This window comes from Strix uralensis, chromosome 25, assembly GCF_047716275.1.
Source record: "Strix uralensis isolate ZFMK-TIS-50842 chromosome 25, bStrUra1, whole genome shotgun sequence".
Lineage (NCBI taxonomy): Eukaryota > Metazoa > Chordata > Aves > Strigiformes > Strigidae > Strix > Strix uralensis.
The window spans coordinates 7,616,780-7,633,643 of NC_133996.1; the positions used below are offsets into that span (position 1 = coordinate 7,616,780).

Genomic DNA, 16,864 nt, shown 5'->3' on the forward strand with positions numbered 1-16,864 from the left:
GGGGTAACGGGGGCGCGTGCAGGTGAGAGGGAAGTTTTGCTGAAAAACCGTAGAAAATTGGGGAAGAGGCGCCGCTGTGAGGGTACGGGCACTTCTCCGGTCAGCACCGTGGGTACGGCTCGGGTGCAACACACAAAATCACCGAGTTTGTGAGCGACTGAGGGATGATGGCCAGAGAACGAACATAGACGCGTCAGTCCGCTGGGAAATTGCAGACTCGATTATTGACACCATTTCTACAGCTGCAGCGCCCTGAATCGACCCGCGTTTTCCTGCGAGAAGGAACGGCACCTGGAGCTCCTGGCAAGGCCGCTCTGGTTCCAAATGAGCAGCATTTCACCTCCATCTCACTCCTCATTTGTCATCCTGCAGCCCAAATCCCTGCCAAGCGCAGGGTCAACGCCATCTGACAGCACAACCCTCGAGGCTGGGCAATGACACCGCGCGGAGGTGTCCTCCCCGACGTCCCTGCCACGAGCCGGGGCCAAGGTCCCCCCGGCTGCTCCCGCGCAGATCGAACTGCCCACAGCACAGTCCAGCGTGTCAGCCTTAAATTAAACTTCTAAAACGCTTAAACCACTCACTGCGCTTTCCCCGGCGCGGACCACGCACGCGCGCAGGCAAAGAGGCTTTAGGTCTTTAGGTAGTTATTTATTGTTACAGAGAACGTGCTGTTACACGGGCGTCCCCTCGTGCTGTGCCGCTGCCTCCTTTGCGGCTCTCGCTCTTGCTTGCCGTTCTCTTCTCTCTTTTAGCCTCTGTGGCGCTTTCAGCTTCTGCACCTCCTGAAAAACCTGTGGGAGGAGCGTAAGGAGGTGAGGGAACAGTTTTAAGCATTAACAAACACCTCAATGTGGACAAAACCATGTCTCAGTTAAAACAACACCTGATTTTTTGGAAGATAAAATACATGTGTGGATAAACTAGTACGGATCCAATTCACCTGCTGAGATATTCCACCGAGTGTGGCTAATTTAGTTTAAGCTCTCAACTTAGAGACAAAGCTACGTGCTGTGGAGCAAAGCTGCTCCACCACCCCTGCGCGGATGCCAGTGCCACACCGCGCCGCAAGGCACCTCCCCAGGGCTCCTGCCAGCCCTGTTTCCAGGGAACCATTTGGAGGTATTCTGTCAGAGCCACCCCGTCTTTTGGGTATAACTCCACTGGACTGAAATTTAGTACGTACAGACCAAAGGCACGTCCAGCTTCTTGATTCTGCTCAGTTATACTGAGGTACACTGCACACAGGAGTTACACCTACGTATTTAGAGCAAATGAGAGTCCACAGGGGGTGTACCCCCATTTCTGTTCCAAAGCTGCCATCAGATTTAATTGTCTCACATATTAGTTCCCATACCAGGCTTTGAAAAACAGCTGGTTCAAATCATACATTTCTGAGCAAACTGGTAGTACAATCTGAAGTTCAAGCACAGCCAGTGCGACACCACCCACTACGAAACCATCTTTTGTGGAGCTCTTTGCTGAGCTTATGCATTTCTCTACAGACATTACCATTGTCTCCTCAAATTCAAAGCATGGATTAAAAGGATTTACCCGTCACTCTTTCCTAACTGTCTTAATTGTGCCCTTCTATAAAGAGATTTTTTTCCTACTTCAGCTACGTGGCTCTCTCCAGATTGCTCCCTACCTTGATGCAGAAAGCCTTCTTCACGAGCCAGCGCTTGGTGATCCTCCTGCAGTAGGGCGGGGGTAGGGTGTACTGGATGTTCAGCTGCTTGCAGGTGTTCTCAAAGGTATCGTAGCGGACACGGCGAAGATACGCGAGGAGTTTGTTCCGGCGATCCATAGCCATCAGCATGCGACGACGGTTATTTTTATCCTGCAAAGGACTTAACATTCACTACGCTGCAGACAGATTACACTTCCATTCCAATAAATTACTTGGAATACACCAGATTACGGCTGAAAGGAAACAATCAGGTTAAGGACAGTATCTTAGAGCAATTTTTCTTGGCAGGTACTGCAAGCACATTAGGTCACTACAAGCAGATCCCAGAAGACTTAATTTACTTTTCACTGAAATTGCTTTCTTCGTTCTGTGTCTGCACCTTCCTCCCCGACCCCAACCCTGAAGACTGTTTTCAACTTGTATGCAGTTTCAGGTGGTGGCAGAAGCTGCAACCGCTTGGAGGCAAAGGCTGTAGGGAAGGTCTAACTGCCTAAAAACTCTGCTTCCCCTGAAATGTATTCAGAAATAACACAGAAGCATTTACCTTTGCTTTTCCAGAAATTAAATGTGAAAATAAAACGTCACTTGGCTCTATCTGGCCATTTGTGTTGTTCTTTGGAAGAAAATACGCATAGCTTGAGCCATGCCATGCAGGGCAATCCCCCGCGGGAGAAATTGCCCTGTCCTATACAGGCGATTTGTGTAAAAAGCAGACTCCATCCAAGTAACTTCAAAAGGTTTCTTCTGCTGAAACAATTGGTACAACTTCTGGCTTCTTATAAAAATGGAATTCTATTCTGTTTTACCCTTCAAGCTTTTATGATTAACAAATCATTATGCACTTTTTCAAATGCAGTTGATTAGTGCATCTCCCACCTTTTGCACTGCATAAAGAATCTTGTCCATAAACTCACAGTTGTGATGTTTTGAATTTGGGCTCTGAACCCCCGTAGCTTTAGGTAGGGAAGTGTCATTACAACGTTAAACACAGTCCTGGCCGCTAAACATTTTCATAGGCAGAACAAAGAGAATACAGCTGCCAAAGTGATAACATTAATTACATTGAGAACTAAGTGGTGAAGCCACATCTGCAGCAAGGATAAATTTAGCTAAACTCCGTTCAAAGGTACCTGCTCAGCCATTCCCACCAATCCAGGAACAAACCAGAACAGACTCCACATTTCAGTTGGTGAGAGCATAGCTCTGAGCCAGCAGTTTCCCAGACTGGCACCACAGAACAGTTACAACTATTTTATGAACCTTCTTAGGAAAGCCATAATCCCCAGAATTAAAATCCTTTTGTTCTAAACTGAGAAAACAACCTGAACAGCTGCTGTCTCAGACGTGTGGGCTCAGATTACTGATAGTTACCTTGGGATGCCTCTGAAGATGTTCCTCGTAAGTGCGTATCTTGGCAGTCAACACAGCAACTATAAAGAACAGATATAAGAAGCTGTGTGAGAGCGGCAGCTTTCCAGGGAGAGACAGTATCATCTGCATTCCCTTCAAAGTGCCAGCTGCAGGCTGCTGTTCTTACGGGTACCCACTGCGCCACGGCCAGCGCTCCCGCTCAGCCCTCTGGGTAAGTGCAAAACAAACCACAAAACACAACCTACACAACCCGAGTCAGAACGATTACTATTATGAAGCTGCTTAATTAGAGGTTAAAATTTTAACAACAGATCATAGGAATTTATCTGTAAAATGCCTCTTGCACTCACTGGTGACTTTATATTTATTTCACTTCACCTGGTTTAAGCTTTGGAAGAACAGACACAAATTAAGAGGCTCTTTCTAGGAGCAGCAGCCAGCTCTTTGTGATTTCAGGCTCTGCAGAGAGGTGCTGGTGGCATCCTGAGGAACTGAAGGCCTTTATTAGATAAAGGAGTGCATCCGGGTCAATGGCAGCGTGGCCCTCACCCCTGCACTGTCCCTACACCGTGCCTCAGCCAGAGCTCTCTGATGCAGAGGGAGATTTGGGTTCCATGGCTAAATCTCGTAGCTCCTTTGGGTAACGAACACAGCGCTGTGCCTCACGTCGAAGGACTTCAAGCAGAATAATGCACGTGCTACCTCTGGAGGGTGGGTATGGAGGAGGAATTTGGGAGCACCCAGCAGACATCTGTGACCTTCCCAAACCCTGAACAGCCCCAGGGCACGCTGCAGCGACCTGCCGCTCCGCTGCGCTCCTGGAGGAGATTCTCCTGACTGACACAGCAAACTTGAAGTGCTGGGGTGGGAACAGCTGAATGAAAGCAGAGACGTATCATCTGCCAACAACAACCTCCTCCTTTTTTAACTTACCTTGCACCTCAGAGGACCCATTGTCATTGGGAGACCTCCTGACCTTCTCCACCAGCTGCTGTATCTTTATTTTCATCTTCTCCTTCTGTGGACAACAGAAAAGAGTTTGTCACCTTCTCAGGAACACTAAAGGTCTGAGACACCCCAGCTCTCTTCCCAAATGCCCAGATAAAGGCTTTGTAATTAATAGCTTTACTCAGTGTCCATCACAAAAGGTGTAAAAGGTGCTGCAAAAAAGGACCTGCTGCTGGCAGGGCAGTGCGCAGAGTACAGCAGCGAAGCAGCACAAAAGATCTCAGCAGAACACAGAATCGCCGTTGTTCAACCCAAGAGTCCAGGCACCCCCTTCACCCCGGGATTACAGCAGAAGGGTGTTGAAGAGGTCCCGCCGCTCTCAGGAATGGAAGAGAGAACTGAAGCTGATCTCACATGGCAGTAGCCTTTGCTTTTTGCATATTTTTAAGCTTAAGTGGTAAGCAGCAAGAAATGGTTAAGATCTTTGTGCTACCTTATGATTTGCTTATTTTGCCTTCTGGGCATACAAAAAGTAAAAGAACTTTTGTTGATGTGGAAGAACATCTGCTGTCTAGTGAACTATCTTATAGAATAGGCCAACCATCAGCAGTAACATAACACAGCTCATCTCCCCTGTGATTGCCTAATATTTTCTTCTCTCATTTTAGTATGCAATTATTATCATAAAGAAGACTGCATGATAAATTTTAAGAGCATACAAGACTTACCACTCATGTATTTAATAGCCCCAGATTTGCAGTCACCGAGCAACACTTACAGTAAGTGAAGGGCATTTAACAATATAGACAAGTCTTACACAAATGTGCTCACTAAATCTTCTGGGTTTTTTTATGCAAATAGAATGCAACTAACCTGGCTTGCCATTTCCAGTGACAAGAGTCTTTTCACTACATCGTCAACACTGCAAGGAGATTGCAGATTAGTTTATAAGCCAGAAATGAAGGATATTTAACAACAGAAATGAGGTTAGGTTTTCAGAACACATTAACTTTTCTCAACTTTAATCTACTCTACAGATTTACAGCAACTCTCCTCCCCTCCCAAATCTCTCAGCCATAAACCGTTTCTTGCATTCCTAAGAAAAATCATGGCTGAGATCACAGAAACATCGAGTAGTTTTGCTGCTGTGGGAAGCGCAGCTATTTCAAATGATGATGATGAAGTCCTATCAATTCCAAAAACGTTACGTGCAAACTGGGTGCCAAAGATTAACCCCCAAGGAAGTACACAAGGACAGAATAATTAATTTTAAGACCTGATCCTTCAAAGAGCTGTGAAAGTCTCAGTTACACCACTGGGGGCTCTCCACGCACCACACATGAGCAGTTCTGGCATCAAAGCACAAAACCGCTAAGCTCCAGGTCCGAATTTCAGACGCAGCGATTCATTTTGAGTTGTTTACCTACACACTCTATCACCTGAATTCAAGACAGGCATAGATGATTTCTAGTATTTCAAGATTATTTCTTTTTCCTATGGACTACGAAGTCCACAGAAGATGTGGGCAATCAGCACTTAATCTCACATTAAATAAACAAAAACCTTACCGAACCCTAATCAGTGACTGCTTGTGCAAATTTGACTTTCAAAACAGCTTTGCAATTTTTGTGCTAAATTGCACATCAGTGACCACAAAGCATGAATTCATTACTGCACAGGTGACAGCTTCCATGTATTGTGGTTGTGTGCATAAGAAATCTCTGAAGAGAACAGTCACTCCCTTTCCCTGTATCATACCTATTTATTATTGGGACATTGGCATAATCTTTCTTCAGCATTGTGGGAGGAAGATCATCCAAATGGCTGGGGATGTCTACAAAGAGAAGATTAACATTTGAGGAAGAGCAGTACAAAGTCAGAGCTCTGAACATGCTTGCAAACTAGATCAGAGGAAACAAGTTGCAAAGAAAATAGACTGTATGCTCCAAATAAGAAGGAAGAATTTAAGAAATCAAGTTGAGATGGCAGCAATTGAGTGCATAAAATTGGGCCCAGTCTCTGGCCTTCAGCGCTGGATTCACAACATGATGTAAAGAGATAGTGATCTCTTACTAATGACAGTTGCTCATTTCATAGAATCACAGACTGGTTTGGGTTGGGAGGGACCTTAATGCCCATCCAGTCCCACCCCCTGCCCTTGGAGGGGCCACCTTCCACTAGCCCAGGTTGCCCAAAGCCCCATCCAACCCGGCCTTGAACCCTTCCAGGGAGGGGGCAGCCACAGCTTCTCTGGGCAACCTGTGCCAGGGCCTCCCCACCCTCACAGGGAAGAATTTCTTCCACGGGTGGCTTTCTGGGCTGCCAGCGCCTGTTGCTGGCTCACAGGCAATTTTCCACCCACCAACACCCCCAAGTCCTTCTCCTGGGGGCTGCTCTCATTCCCTCCTCACCCAGCCTGGGTTTGTGCCTGGGATTGCCTCAACTGCTGAATTTTTTGAGTGACTTTTGAGCTTGTAAGGAATTATTGCTAGATGCACAGAACCACAAAACGGTTGTCAAAGGGACCTTATGAAGTTTCAGTGCAATCTCCCCTTTAAAGTGGGATTGTCATCATTTGTCTATCAAGCCCTGAAAACCTCTGAGGACAGATATTCCACAGCCCCTCTGTGAAGCGCGTTCCCACGCTGCACTGCCTTCCCAGTGAATCCTTTTTCCTTTTGTGTCCAGCTGGAACATCTCCAAGCTGCTATTTGGGACCACTGCCCCTCATTATATCACTGGCACTACCAAGAAGAGTCTGGCTCCCTCAACCTTGTAATTACCCATCAAGAAGCTGCAGCATTGCAGAATCCTGAGAAGGGATTATATTTTCTCTCTCTTCTCATGACGAGCTCTGCATCTTTAAAGTGAAAACCACTAATTTCTCCAACTACCCTCTCTTCCTGCAGCATTAGGGTAACAACTCTGGTAATGCCAACAATAAAACATTCTGCCACATGGTCCCATTAATCCTGACATACCTTTCCTCCTTCTCACAGGTCTGGCGTACCATCTGGCTGCCTGAATAAAGGGACTGCAAACTTGATGGAAGAAAAGAAAGATTTATCAGACTTGTGTGCACTTTTTTAGCTAGGTACACATTAAATACTGCTCAGTCTGTACTAGAAAACTGGTCAGAGTACTTAGACTCCAAGGTGATCAGTGGCCAGCCAGGTCTGCTGTCCCAAAGGACTGTGGAACAGCTCAGTGTGGTTCTCACACAGGTGCTAAAACAAATGGGCTAAGTTGTGCAGCTTCAGGGGGATTTGAACCCAAATGATGAGAACAGAGCAGCAGGAAGAGATTACAGACACCAAGCAGAACAGAAGGCCTCCCCAGCTGAACTGTGTTCATTTAGGGAGTTTAAACTGATGAACTAATTCAAGTAATTTCACATGCGAGTTAGATGGGCTGCTCTGGGCTACCCCAGTGGCAGAGCACAGAGGCAGCAAGACCTAGAGACAACCCGTGACCAGCACAGCTCGTTACTGATGAGAATATTCATCACCAGCCTGAATACAGCCGTTCTTTGACTCTTCAAGAACAAACTCTTCCAACTGCTCTTTCAAGGCCCCTGCTACTGGAATCAACACCTGCTTCAGATTATTCCCCTGTGCATCAAACACGTTTTCAAGTACAGACTTTGCCAGTCCACATAGCTGCCCGCAGATGGACCTGGCCGAGCACACGAGCTCAGCTCCGGATCCGTGGGGCAGCAGAGCCGTGCACAGGCTGTGGGTGCGGGTGGCGAGCGCAGGGCTCGCGCTGTCCCACATGGTAACAGCTTGTGCCGAGGCCACGCCGGGGCTCTCGCCTGTGCCTTGGCCCAGCTCACAGCAGCTTCGCCTGAAACCTTTGGCCTCGGAGCCGCCTGAGCTGCTCCAGCAGGTCCCCACCGTGCGCAAGGCAGGGTCGGGGGGCAGCCCCCAGCCCCACCGTGCCCGCCCAGCCCTCGTCCCGGCTCCCTGCCCGGGGCCAGCTGGTCCTCACTCCTGCTCGCCATCCCTGCCCTCCCCTGGTGTCTTGAGAGGGGCCCCGGCGTCCCGCCCGCGCTCTGCCTCCCCAGCAACACCCCAGGGTCACCCAGTCCCCTGTCCCCTCTCAGCGCCGCCTCAGGCTCCTTCTCCCCCGCCTCAGGCCGACCCCGAGGCCACCCCGTCCTCAGCTCCCACCCCGGCCCCCCGCCCGGCCGCCTCTTCCTTCGCCGGGCCCCGCTTCCCCTTCCACCCTCCCTCCCCGCGGCCTCTCTTAGCGCGGCCCGAACTCCCCGCGCCCCTCACCGGCCCCGTCACCGCCGCGGGCGCTCCCCAGGACAGCGGCCCCGCCGCGGGCCGGCCCCGCCAGGCAGCGGCCCAGCGCCGCCCTCAGCGCCAACATAGCGCTGCCCTCACGGCCCCGCCGCCATGGGCGCCGCCATTTTGCCCGAGCGTGTCGAGCGCCGAGCGCATCGAGCGTGTCGAGCGCCGAGCGCGTCGAGCGCCCGGTCCCGGCGGAGGGTCCGCGCCTCGCCGGCACCCCGGGCTGCTCCCGCCGCACAGACATCCCAGGCCGCTCTCAGCGCGTCCCCCTTTATTGCGGGAAGGAAGAGGAGGGGCGGGAGGGGACGCACGCAGCACCGGCGGAGGGAGCCGGGCCCCCGTCGGGCAGCCCCAGGCCTAGGCCCGGCCCGGGCCTCCCGTAGGCCGCGGGCGAGCCCCGGGGCTGGGTCCGTTAGCGCTGCCCGGCTCTAAAACACCCGGCAGTCGTGGAGCTCCTCGGCCCCGCTGATGCGGAGGCCCTGCAGCAGGGGGAAGGTGGCGGGCAGGTCCTCGGGGCAGCCCTCGTCCCCCAGGCAGCCGTGGGGGTCGGCCCCGTGGAACCAGAGGTTCTCGTAGGCCTTGGGGCTGGGGCTGGGGTCGAGCAGCAGGGGCTGCGTGGAGCTGGAGCGCAGGTAGAGCCGCGGCCGGACGTGCTGCTGGCCCTTGTACCCGTCGCCCACCACCCGCGCGTACTGCACGGTCTCCCCGCTCCCTCCAGGGCCCTGGCGCGTCTTGGCTGCGGCCCAGCCACGGTCCGGCGTGCCGGGGCCCTCCTGCTGCACGTAGGGCTGGGCGAGGGCAGGGAGGCTGCCGGTGGGCTCGGTGGCGGGCTCCTTGCCCCGGGTGGGCGGCTGCTTGCCCGCCGCCCTTTCGAGCACTGTGACGGTGGAAATGGTGGCCAGGCCGGGCTCCCTCACGCCGGGGACCTGCAGAGGCTCCTGGAGGAACAGCATGTGGTCACGGCCTCTTTGCAGGATGTGGGGCTCGCTCTGCCCCCCCTGCCCAGCGCCACACGAGGGATGTGCCATGCCCTCCGTGTGGAGCGATGCCCGGGTGGGGAGCGGGGGGGTCGGGGGGAGCAGCTGTCTGGGTCTCACCTGCTGGAGCTCTGCCGGGACCCACTTGCCCAGGCTGCTGTTGGCGGGGTCGGGGACGCTGGGCCAGAACTGCTGCTTCACCCTGACAGCCACAGGACGAGGGGACTCAGTGAGGGGCCTGAAACCAGCGGCCTGGGGGCTGGCCTGGCTCCCGCCGAGCTCATGGCGGGATGCCACCGCTCCCCGTGTCCCCCCCTGGGGCTGTTGCCACACCACTGCAGCCGCTGGGGACAGGTTCTCCCAGGGCGGCCCGGCCCGGTGCGGGGCTGGTCCAGCCCGCGGCAGCTCTTGGTACTCACCGGCCGTTCTTCTGGAAGCAGATGAGCAGAAGTATGAGCAAGACAAAGGTCAGCCCCAGGGTCAGGAAGAGGAACTGGATTTCAATGTCATCTGGGAAGTGGGCAGGGGGAGATGGTCACGGGGGGAACCACGGTGGGGCACCTCCAGCCGCGCTGTGCCGTGAGGACGAGGCGGGACTCGGGGTCTGGTGGGTCCCCTCCCATCTCTTCACCCCCCCTCACCGAGCACCGTGGTCACCAGGGTCAGGCTGGTGCCGTTGGTGCCGCCGGCGGCCGTGGACGCCATGATGTGCACTTTGTACAGGGTCGACGGCTTCAGCTCCCGGATGACAAAGGAGCTGAGAGAGGGATTCACAGCGGCGCCTGGGGAAACGTGGCAGGTGTCAGCACAGCAGCTGCCCCTCACCTGCACGGCCCCTTGGCTTTCCACCCCGACCCTCTCTGATGGGGGCACAGACTCTGCGGATGTCCCCACCCAGCACCGAGGCGGGGTGGCGGGCAGGGCTGGCGGTGATGCGGGCAGGACTCACTGGACACTTCTGCGGTGCTGTTGGCCCAGAAGATGGTGTAGCTGGTGATAAAACCGTTCTGCATCTCCACTGGCACCGGGTCCCAGCACAGCTCGGCGTCAGACTTGCTGATGCTCTTCAGGTGGAGCTTTGGGGCGTAGGATGGTGCTGAAACGGAGCAGGACATGCTGTGCAGAACCGCTGCCTTGGGGTGCAGGGGATGCAGAGTCCCACTGCCGAGGTGTGGGTGTCAGGCCCTGCCCCACGCTGTACCCCTGTGGGGCTCAGTCCGGCTGAGAGCCCCTCCAGACATCAGCCAAGGTCCAGCCCAGTGGGCCGAGCTCTTCTGCACAGTCCCTGAGTTAGGGGTAGGTGGGGGAAAGGCTGTCTCCCCACTTTGAAAGGCTTGGTGTTGTGGGGTGACCCCCCCCGGGGCCCTGAGGGCAGCGGCTGGCAGCACACGTACCCTTCTGCTTAGAGTAGGCTGCGGTGTGGGCGGGCGCCCCAGTGGTGTCCTTGTAGAGGGGGTACACTGAGATGTTGTACCGCTGGAAAGGCTCAATGCCATCTGCAACAGAGAGCAGAGGGGGGGGCCGGGGGTTCGGGACTCTGGCTGCCCCACACCTGCCCCACGGCGCCAGCCCTGCCCTGTGCCGTACCCCGGGAGCGGGTCCAGAGGAAGGAGGGGGAGTGTGGAGCGGGCTCAGGGCAGGGTTTGGAGCTGGGGCAGTCAGGAGGGGTGCCAGCCCCCCGGTACGCCTCCCCGCAGAGCCGGCCAGGAGGGCAGGGACCCCCCGGCCGCCCCTGGCTTACCCCGTATGAGGGCTGCGGTGGCAGCCCCGTCATGCTCCATCTGCCAGCAGATGCTGCAGCCTTCGGGCTCCGAGGGCACCCGCTGCCACTCCAGCACGTAGGCGACCGGGGGGACCGGCGGGGCCTCCCAGCGCACCCAGAGGCTGCGCTCACCCCCGGGCACGGCCCGGAGCCCTGCCAGGGGCTGCCCTGCGTGGGGACATCCAGCTGGGATGACAGGAACGGGAGCAGCCCTGCCGCATCGCCCTCCTGTGCCGCCCAGGCCCTGGCTGCGCACCAGCCCGGGAGCCCCCAGTCGCACACGCAGGGGGGTGTCTCCCCCGTGGCGGGGCGAGGGAGCGGCACCCACTTTGGGAGCTGCCGGAGGGGCAGAGCCCCGGGGGGGGCACACGGAGGTTTTGGACAGTGGGAGGTTTGTGCTGCCCTCACCTTTCCTCTCCAGGAGGACGACCTCGGTCGCTGCCGACTCGCCAGCGGCATTGTAGGCTGAGAGATAGACCCTCCTGGTCCCCGCCGGCGCGGAGAAGTTGCACTGGGTGTGGGTGGTATTGCAGACGGTGGGGGGGTCCCTGCCCCTCCTCCTGGGGCTCAGGGTGACACGGTACCCCAGAACTTGCCCATTCGCCTCCTGCCGCCGTGGGGCCTGGGCATAGGCAGGGGGTGTGGGAGTGCTCGGTCCCTGCGGGGATGCTCAGTTCCCCGGGCGATGTCCTGGCAGCCCCCACACCCCCGCCACCCACCCGTGCTCACCTTCCAGCGCAGCTGCACCTCCCGCAGCCTGCCTGCCCCGGCCGGCCGAGCGCTCCACCACGCGTCCAGCTTCCCCGTGGGGGCTGCGACAGGAGGAGGGCGGGCAGGGAGCTGAGAGGGGCGAGCGTGGCCGTGCCACCGCGGCTGTGCCGCCTGGCAGGGCAGAGGGGAACCCCCCCGCCCCGGGTGACTCCGCGCCCACCTTTCTCATGGGTGGTGTAGTTCCTGCCCGGGCTCCACTCGCTCCAGTAGCCCTGTGCCAAGCTCCGTCGGCACCGCATCTGGAAGTGGTACCGCGTGCCAAAGAGGAAGCCGCAGTGCTGCGTGGTGCCAGCCTGGCCGACGATGTCAGTGACCTGGTGGCAGCCGGAGGGAGGGCTGTGCTGGCTCCTGCCTCGAGCAGGGGCCGGCCCCAATGCGGGTGCTGCGCAGGGCGTGTGAGGGGGCACCTTGCTGTCCCCCTCCGATGCAGGGACCCGCCGGTCCCGCTGCAGGAAACCGGGCAGAGCTCGGAGCGGAGGGTGCCGCCTCCTGCTCACTCACCAGTGCCCAGGCCGAGTCCTCGGGTGTCCGGTAGCGCAGCTCGCACTGCAGCTCCATGTGCGCGTTGCTGGGGGCCACCTCCCAGGCCAGGGCGATGCAGTCGGTCTGGAAGGGGATGGACTGGATGCTCCGCAGGGCCGGGGGGTCCAGCTTGGCTGGAGGAGGAGCAGGGAGAGAGCTGAAGAGGTGCCGTGGAGGGCGGTGCATGGGACCACGGCCTCGCATTGTTAATACCACGAGCTGCAGCCGGGGTGCTGGCCTGCCCGAGGTGAGGGATGGGGAGAGATTGCCCCAAAATATTTAAGAGAACAGCTCGTGGCAGGGGATGGGAGCTGGTGTGTGCCCCTGCCCGGGATGCTGCTCGGCAGCCTGGGTTCCAGGCGGGGTTAGCACCTACACAGAAAGAACAGACCCCGCATGACCCGGGGTCTGGGACATGGCCAGGAAAGCCCCACATTTGGGTCTGCCTGGGGGTGAGAGCCCGGCCCAGCCGTGGGAGGGCTGAGCTGGTTCTTGGGCAGCCTTCCCCTGGGCCCAGGGCAGAGAGGACGAGACGCACCATCTGGGAAGGTTCCTTTTATGAATAGTTTATAGGAGCTGGATATATTATTAATAGACCTCCTGAATAAATGGGTAATCAATTGCTGGAGAGAGTTGTAGAGTGCAGCAGGTCAACTGACGGCTCATAACCCGCCAGCACGCGCTGCTCAGTCTGTAATGCTTTGGCACCTATTCATCCCGGCGAGCCATTTATCACGGGGACCTGCCCATAAGATATGACCTAAAAAGCTCGATGTGCTTTACTGGTGCTCTAATACCCCTCTCTCACCGCTGATGAGCCTCCCTGGGCCCCCCGCAGCGGCTCGGGCTGTCACTCACCCACATCCATGGGGTCGATGCAGAGATGCTCCGACTCGGCCGTGCCCAGGGCGTTGGTGGTGGACACCCAGATCTCCATTTGCCGGTAGAGCTGGAGCAGCCGGCGTGGCACCGTGCAGCGGCTGTGGCCACCTTGCGGGGTGCAGCCTGTCACCGCCTGGGCTCTGCTCCTGCAGCAGTGAGAGGGGTGGGCTCGGGGGTCCCTCCGTCAGAGGATGAGGTTTGCCATGTGGTTTGGCGAGGGGTGAGGGCCAGGAGAGGTGGCCCAGAGCCCGGACACCCGGGTGCATGTCACCCCCCAGGTTTTACCCGGCACATTTCAGCGCGATGCTGGTGGGGAGGTGGCTGTCAGCTCCCGGATCCCACTGGCACGTCAGCCCGTAGTCGCTGAGGTTCAGGACGCAGCTGAGGTTGAAGGGCTTTGCAGGCGGGTCTGGGAGAGAGCGTCCAGGAAGAGCCTGAGCGAAGCACCCATCCTGGCTGCGGAGGAGCTGCAGCCCCCCCCATGTCCGGCTGCTGCCCCGCCGCTGCTCCCCAAAGCTCCCCTGCCCCACAGCCTGCCCACGGTGCACCGGCATGCTAGGACGTGGCTGGGCACAGCCCTGAAACAGCCTCCGCCAGCCATCGGCCCCGGCTGCTGCTCCCACCCCGGCGGCTTTGCCCGGCTTGCCCAGGGCAGACACGTCTCGGGGAGGAGAGGTGTGAACCCCGGTGCCAGGCTGTGCCTCTGTGAAGTGCCCGTGTGCGCAGGCGGGTGACCTGCGGCGGCAGCAGACTTACAGCCTGCCCTGATCTCGGCCATGCCAACGCGCTGCCTGGTCCCGTTCCACTCCACCCAGCACCACAGCTTGGCCTGCGTGCGGTTGAACTGGGGCAGGGTGAGGTTGGACACCTCCGTGCCCCCCGGGCCCCGGTGCTGACTCCCAGCCACGGGCTCATTGTCCAGCATCCAGGTGATCTGAACCTTCCCCTGCTCCAAGCCGTGACAGAACTTGCTCTGGATGGTGCAGGACGCCGCAACGGCCGAGCCCAGGGGCACAACGGGTGAGCCCACGACCACCGAGGCACAGCCCAGGGTCCCTGCAGGCAGGAAAAACACGTCACATCCAGGGCACAGCCACGACGAAGCCGTCTCGGCTCCTCGGCACCCAGGCAGGACAGAGGGACAAGCTCCTCTTCCCTTAGACGGGCCCCCCAGCTGCTGGGGAGGAAGAGCCGGGCGTTGGGCAAGGCTGCTGGCACACGCCAGGCCCCATCCTGCCAGCGCCCGCCGTGCTGCCGGCACTCCTGCCCGCCGCGTGCTGCGGCCCCGGCTGGGACGGGCACTGGGTGCAGGGAGGCGGTGCGGGACACGCGGCTGCGGGATGGGACAGGCCCCACTCACCCCCTGGGTGGAGGAGCAGGAGCAGGGAGAGCCACAGCAGGAAGGGTGTCCCGGCACCGCGCCTGGCCATGGTCTGCTCTGTGGCTTTGGCATCACCTGGAATGGAATGGAGAGAGCAGCTCGTCCTGGCGGGTCGGGAAGGGGCTGGACGAGCCATCCTGCCACCGTCACCGACGTTTCCTGGAGCAAAATGTCCTTTTGCCGTCAGAGGTGGCCTCTCCCCCGCAGCCTTTCAGCAGCGATGACACCTCCGCCCCCGGGCACTGCCGCAGGCGCTGGTGTGGAAAAGCTCAGAGGCGAGGCGTTCTGGGGGGGCCCCGGCACAGCCTGTCACCAGCTCTTGTCCCCTGCGCACCCCGGTCCTGGGGCGCGACGCCCCGTGCCTGGCCGCAGGCGCGGGCTGATTTTATCTCAGGTATCTTCAGCCTCTGCTGGGCAGAGATTTGTGGTTTCAGGGAGGGTTAGCGCTGGGGTTTGGGGTGTCAGAGCTGATGAGCTGAAAGAGGGAAATGAGTGAAGGACGGCAGCGCCGCGGGGCTGGCCAGAGCTGCGGGGGCCTGCCTGCACCCCCCACCCTGTGCTGCCTCCTCCAGCTGCACCCCTCCGCCTGCTGCTGGGAATGGCCCTGGCTGCCTCTGCCCTGCCCGGCCGACGGCTCATCCTCTGCCCCGCGTTGGTCCCGGCCGTGGCCTCGGGAGTGCCGGGCGCTTGCCCCAGGTGGGGCTGGCCATGCTGCCCCGGCTCTGGGTACCCGCAGCTCCTCTCCCCCCCAAGCCGATGTCCAGGGGCAGACGAGGGACTTGAGTGTGGGAAACGGGGGAGCAGCCCCCGCTGAGCACACACAGCCACAGACAAGGTGCTCAGCCAGACCCGAGCACCACGCAGCCCGTCCCTACCTCGCCTCCATCTCCACCACTCCTCCACGCCTGGTGTCTCCAGCTGCCGCTCACCGCCCGCTCCGAGCACCAGCCTCCGGCTCCCAGCGGCTCGCCGTGCTCAGCCCGTTTGCTAACATGCTGCTTTCACCGTTAGTTCCTCAAAACCAGTGCCGTTAATTGCTGTGACTCTCTGAAGAAGGTGATTACAAAACACTTCCCTGCAGGCTGCGACCGCCTCGCTCGCCGCAGGAAGGAAAGCCCAGCAGCACGCACACATCCAGCGGCGGGGAGCAGCACCCGGCCCCCCCACCCTGCCCACTCCAGCAGCCGGGATGTGGCACAGCCAGTGCCTCGCTGCGACTCCCCTGGGGCCACGGGGCTGGGCTGGGGGACGAGGGGCTCAGAGGGCAGGGGGCAAACCCAGTCGTGGCTGCCAGCGCAGGGTGGTGCTGCCTGGGCACAACTCGCAGCCCCCAGCCCGCTCCGCTGTCCTGGCTGGGCACTCACTGCAGGGGACTGGGCTCATCCCCGCATCCTCATCCCGCCGAGCTTCAGCCCTCTCCAGGGATGTGCCCGCCAGCCCCGGACCCTGGGGACAGCCCTGCTGCCCCTCGCAGCTGAGCCTGGGCTGGGTCCTAGAGGCTGGCCCTGGGGAGAGCTGCCCCACGAAGCCTCATTTGACCCAAGTTGTCCATGTTCACACCATGGAGCCCAGCTTGCCCCAGCCTGAGGGGACCTGTGAGACGCCCCAAGGGCAACCCAAGACCCAACCTTCCCACTGGTACCTCCCTGTGCCAACCATTAACCTGGGTTTTTCCAGCAGCTCCTTGCCCAAGGCCCTGCCCAGCCTCCCTGGGGGGAGCTCACAGCTGGATGTCGGGCAGCTCTGCCCGCCCGTGCCAGACCGGCATCGTGGGATGGGACGGGAGCATGGGGGTAAACAGAGGATTGCACAACCTGCCATGCACTTGCAGCCTTCGCAACGGAGGTGGCTGTTGTGCAAACAGCTGTTTACTACGGGATTTGTAGCACGCGTTTCACCTCCAGCGGTGTGTTACTCAGCGCTCATGCAACCCCCTGCTGCAAACAACCGTGGGGCCAGCACAGACCCCCACCCTGATGCCCACAGGAGGGAAGATGGCCCGGGGCCATGGGAGAGCAGCCTGGGGGAGACGCGCTCCCAGCATTGCCTCCCGCAGAGCCGGGCTGCTGGCCGGAGGGAGATGGCCGGAGGGAGATGGCCAGCCACCTTGCAGCCCTGACAGTCTGAGCAAAAGGTTTTTTCCCCCTAAATCTCCGCTGCCCAGGGCCCCAGCCCCCTGCCCGGAGAGGTCAGGCTGCTCACTGGGGCTGTGCGGGGTCACAGCTCCCCAGGCTGGGGCACAGGGTCGATTCCCACAGCCTG

At 58.6% G+C, this 16,864-nt stretch overlaps 2 protein-coding genes across 2 annotated transcripts; both read right to left on the bottom strand.

Annotated features, from left to right (window-relative positions):
- Positions 1–630: 630 nt before the first annotated feature.
- MRPS15 (mitochondrial ribosomal protein S15) lies at positions 631–8,566 on the bottom strand. Its single transcript, XM_074894291.1, has 8 exons — positions 8,290–8,566; positions 6,991–7,050; positions 5,768–5,843; positions 4,883–4,931; positions 3,995–4,079; positions 3,062–3,120; positions 1,649–1,840; positions 631–794 (listed from the first exon to the last, which is right to left on the bottom strand). The coding sequence occupies exons 1-8, from the start codon at positions 8,549–8,551 to the stop codon at positions 675–677; spliced, it is 903 nt and encodes a 300-aa protein (XP_074750392.1). The 5' UTR covers positions 8,552–8,566; the 3' UTR covers positions 631–674.
- On the bottom strand, positions 8,564–16,323 carry CSF3R (colony stimulating factor 3 receptor). The gene is made up of 17 exons (XM_074894290.1): positions 16,266–16,323; positions 15,478–15,649; positions 14,582–14,677; positions 13,978–14,277; positions 13,507–13,630; positions 13,198–13,367; positions 12,319–12,473; positions 11,978–12,131; positions 11,776–11,858; positions 11,455–11,668; positions 11,026–11,214; positions 10,679–10,780; positions 10,234–10,380; positions 9,926–10,066; positions 9,704–9,794; positions 9,405–9,486; positions 8,564–9,245 (listed from the first exon to the last, which is right to left on the bottom strand). Exons 3-17 carry the CDS (start codon positions 14,649–14,651, stop codon positions 8,736–8,738), a joined length of 2,532 nt encoding a protein of 843 aa, XP_074750391.1. The 5' UTR covers positions 14,652–14,677; positions 15,478–15,649; positions 16,266–16,323; the 3' UTR covers positions 8,564–8,735.
- Between the last annotated feature and the right edge of the window lie 541 nt (positions 16,324–16,864).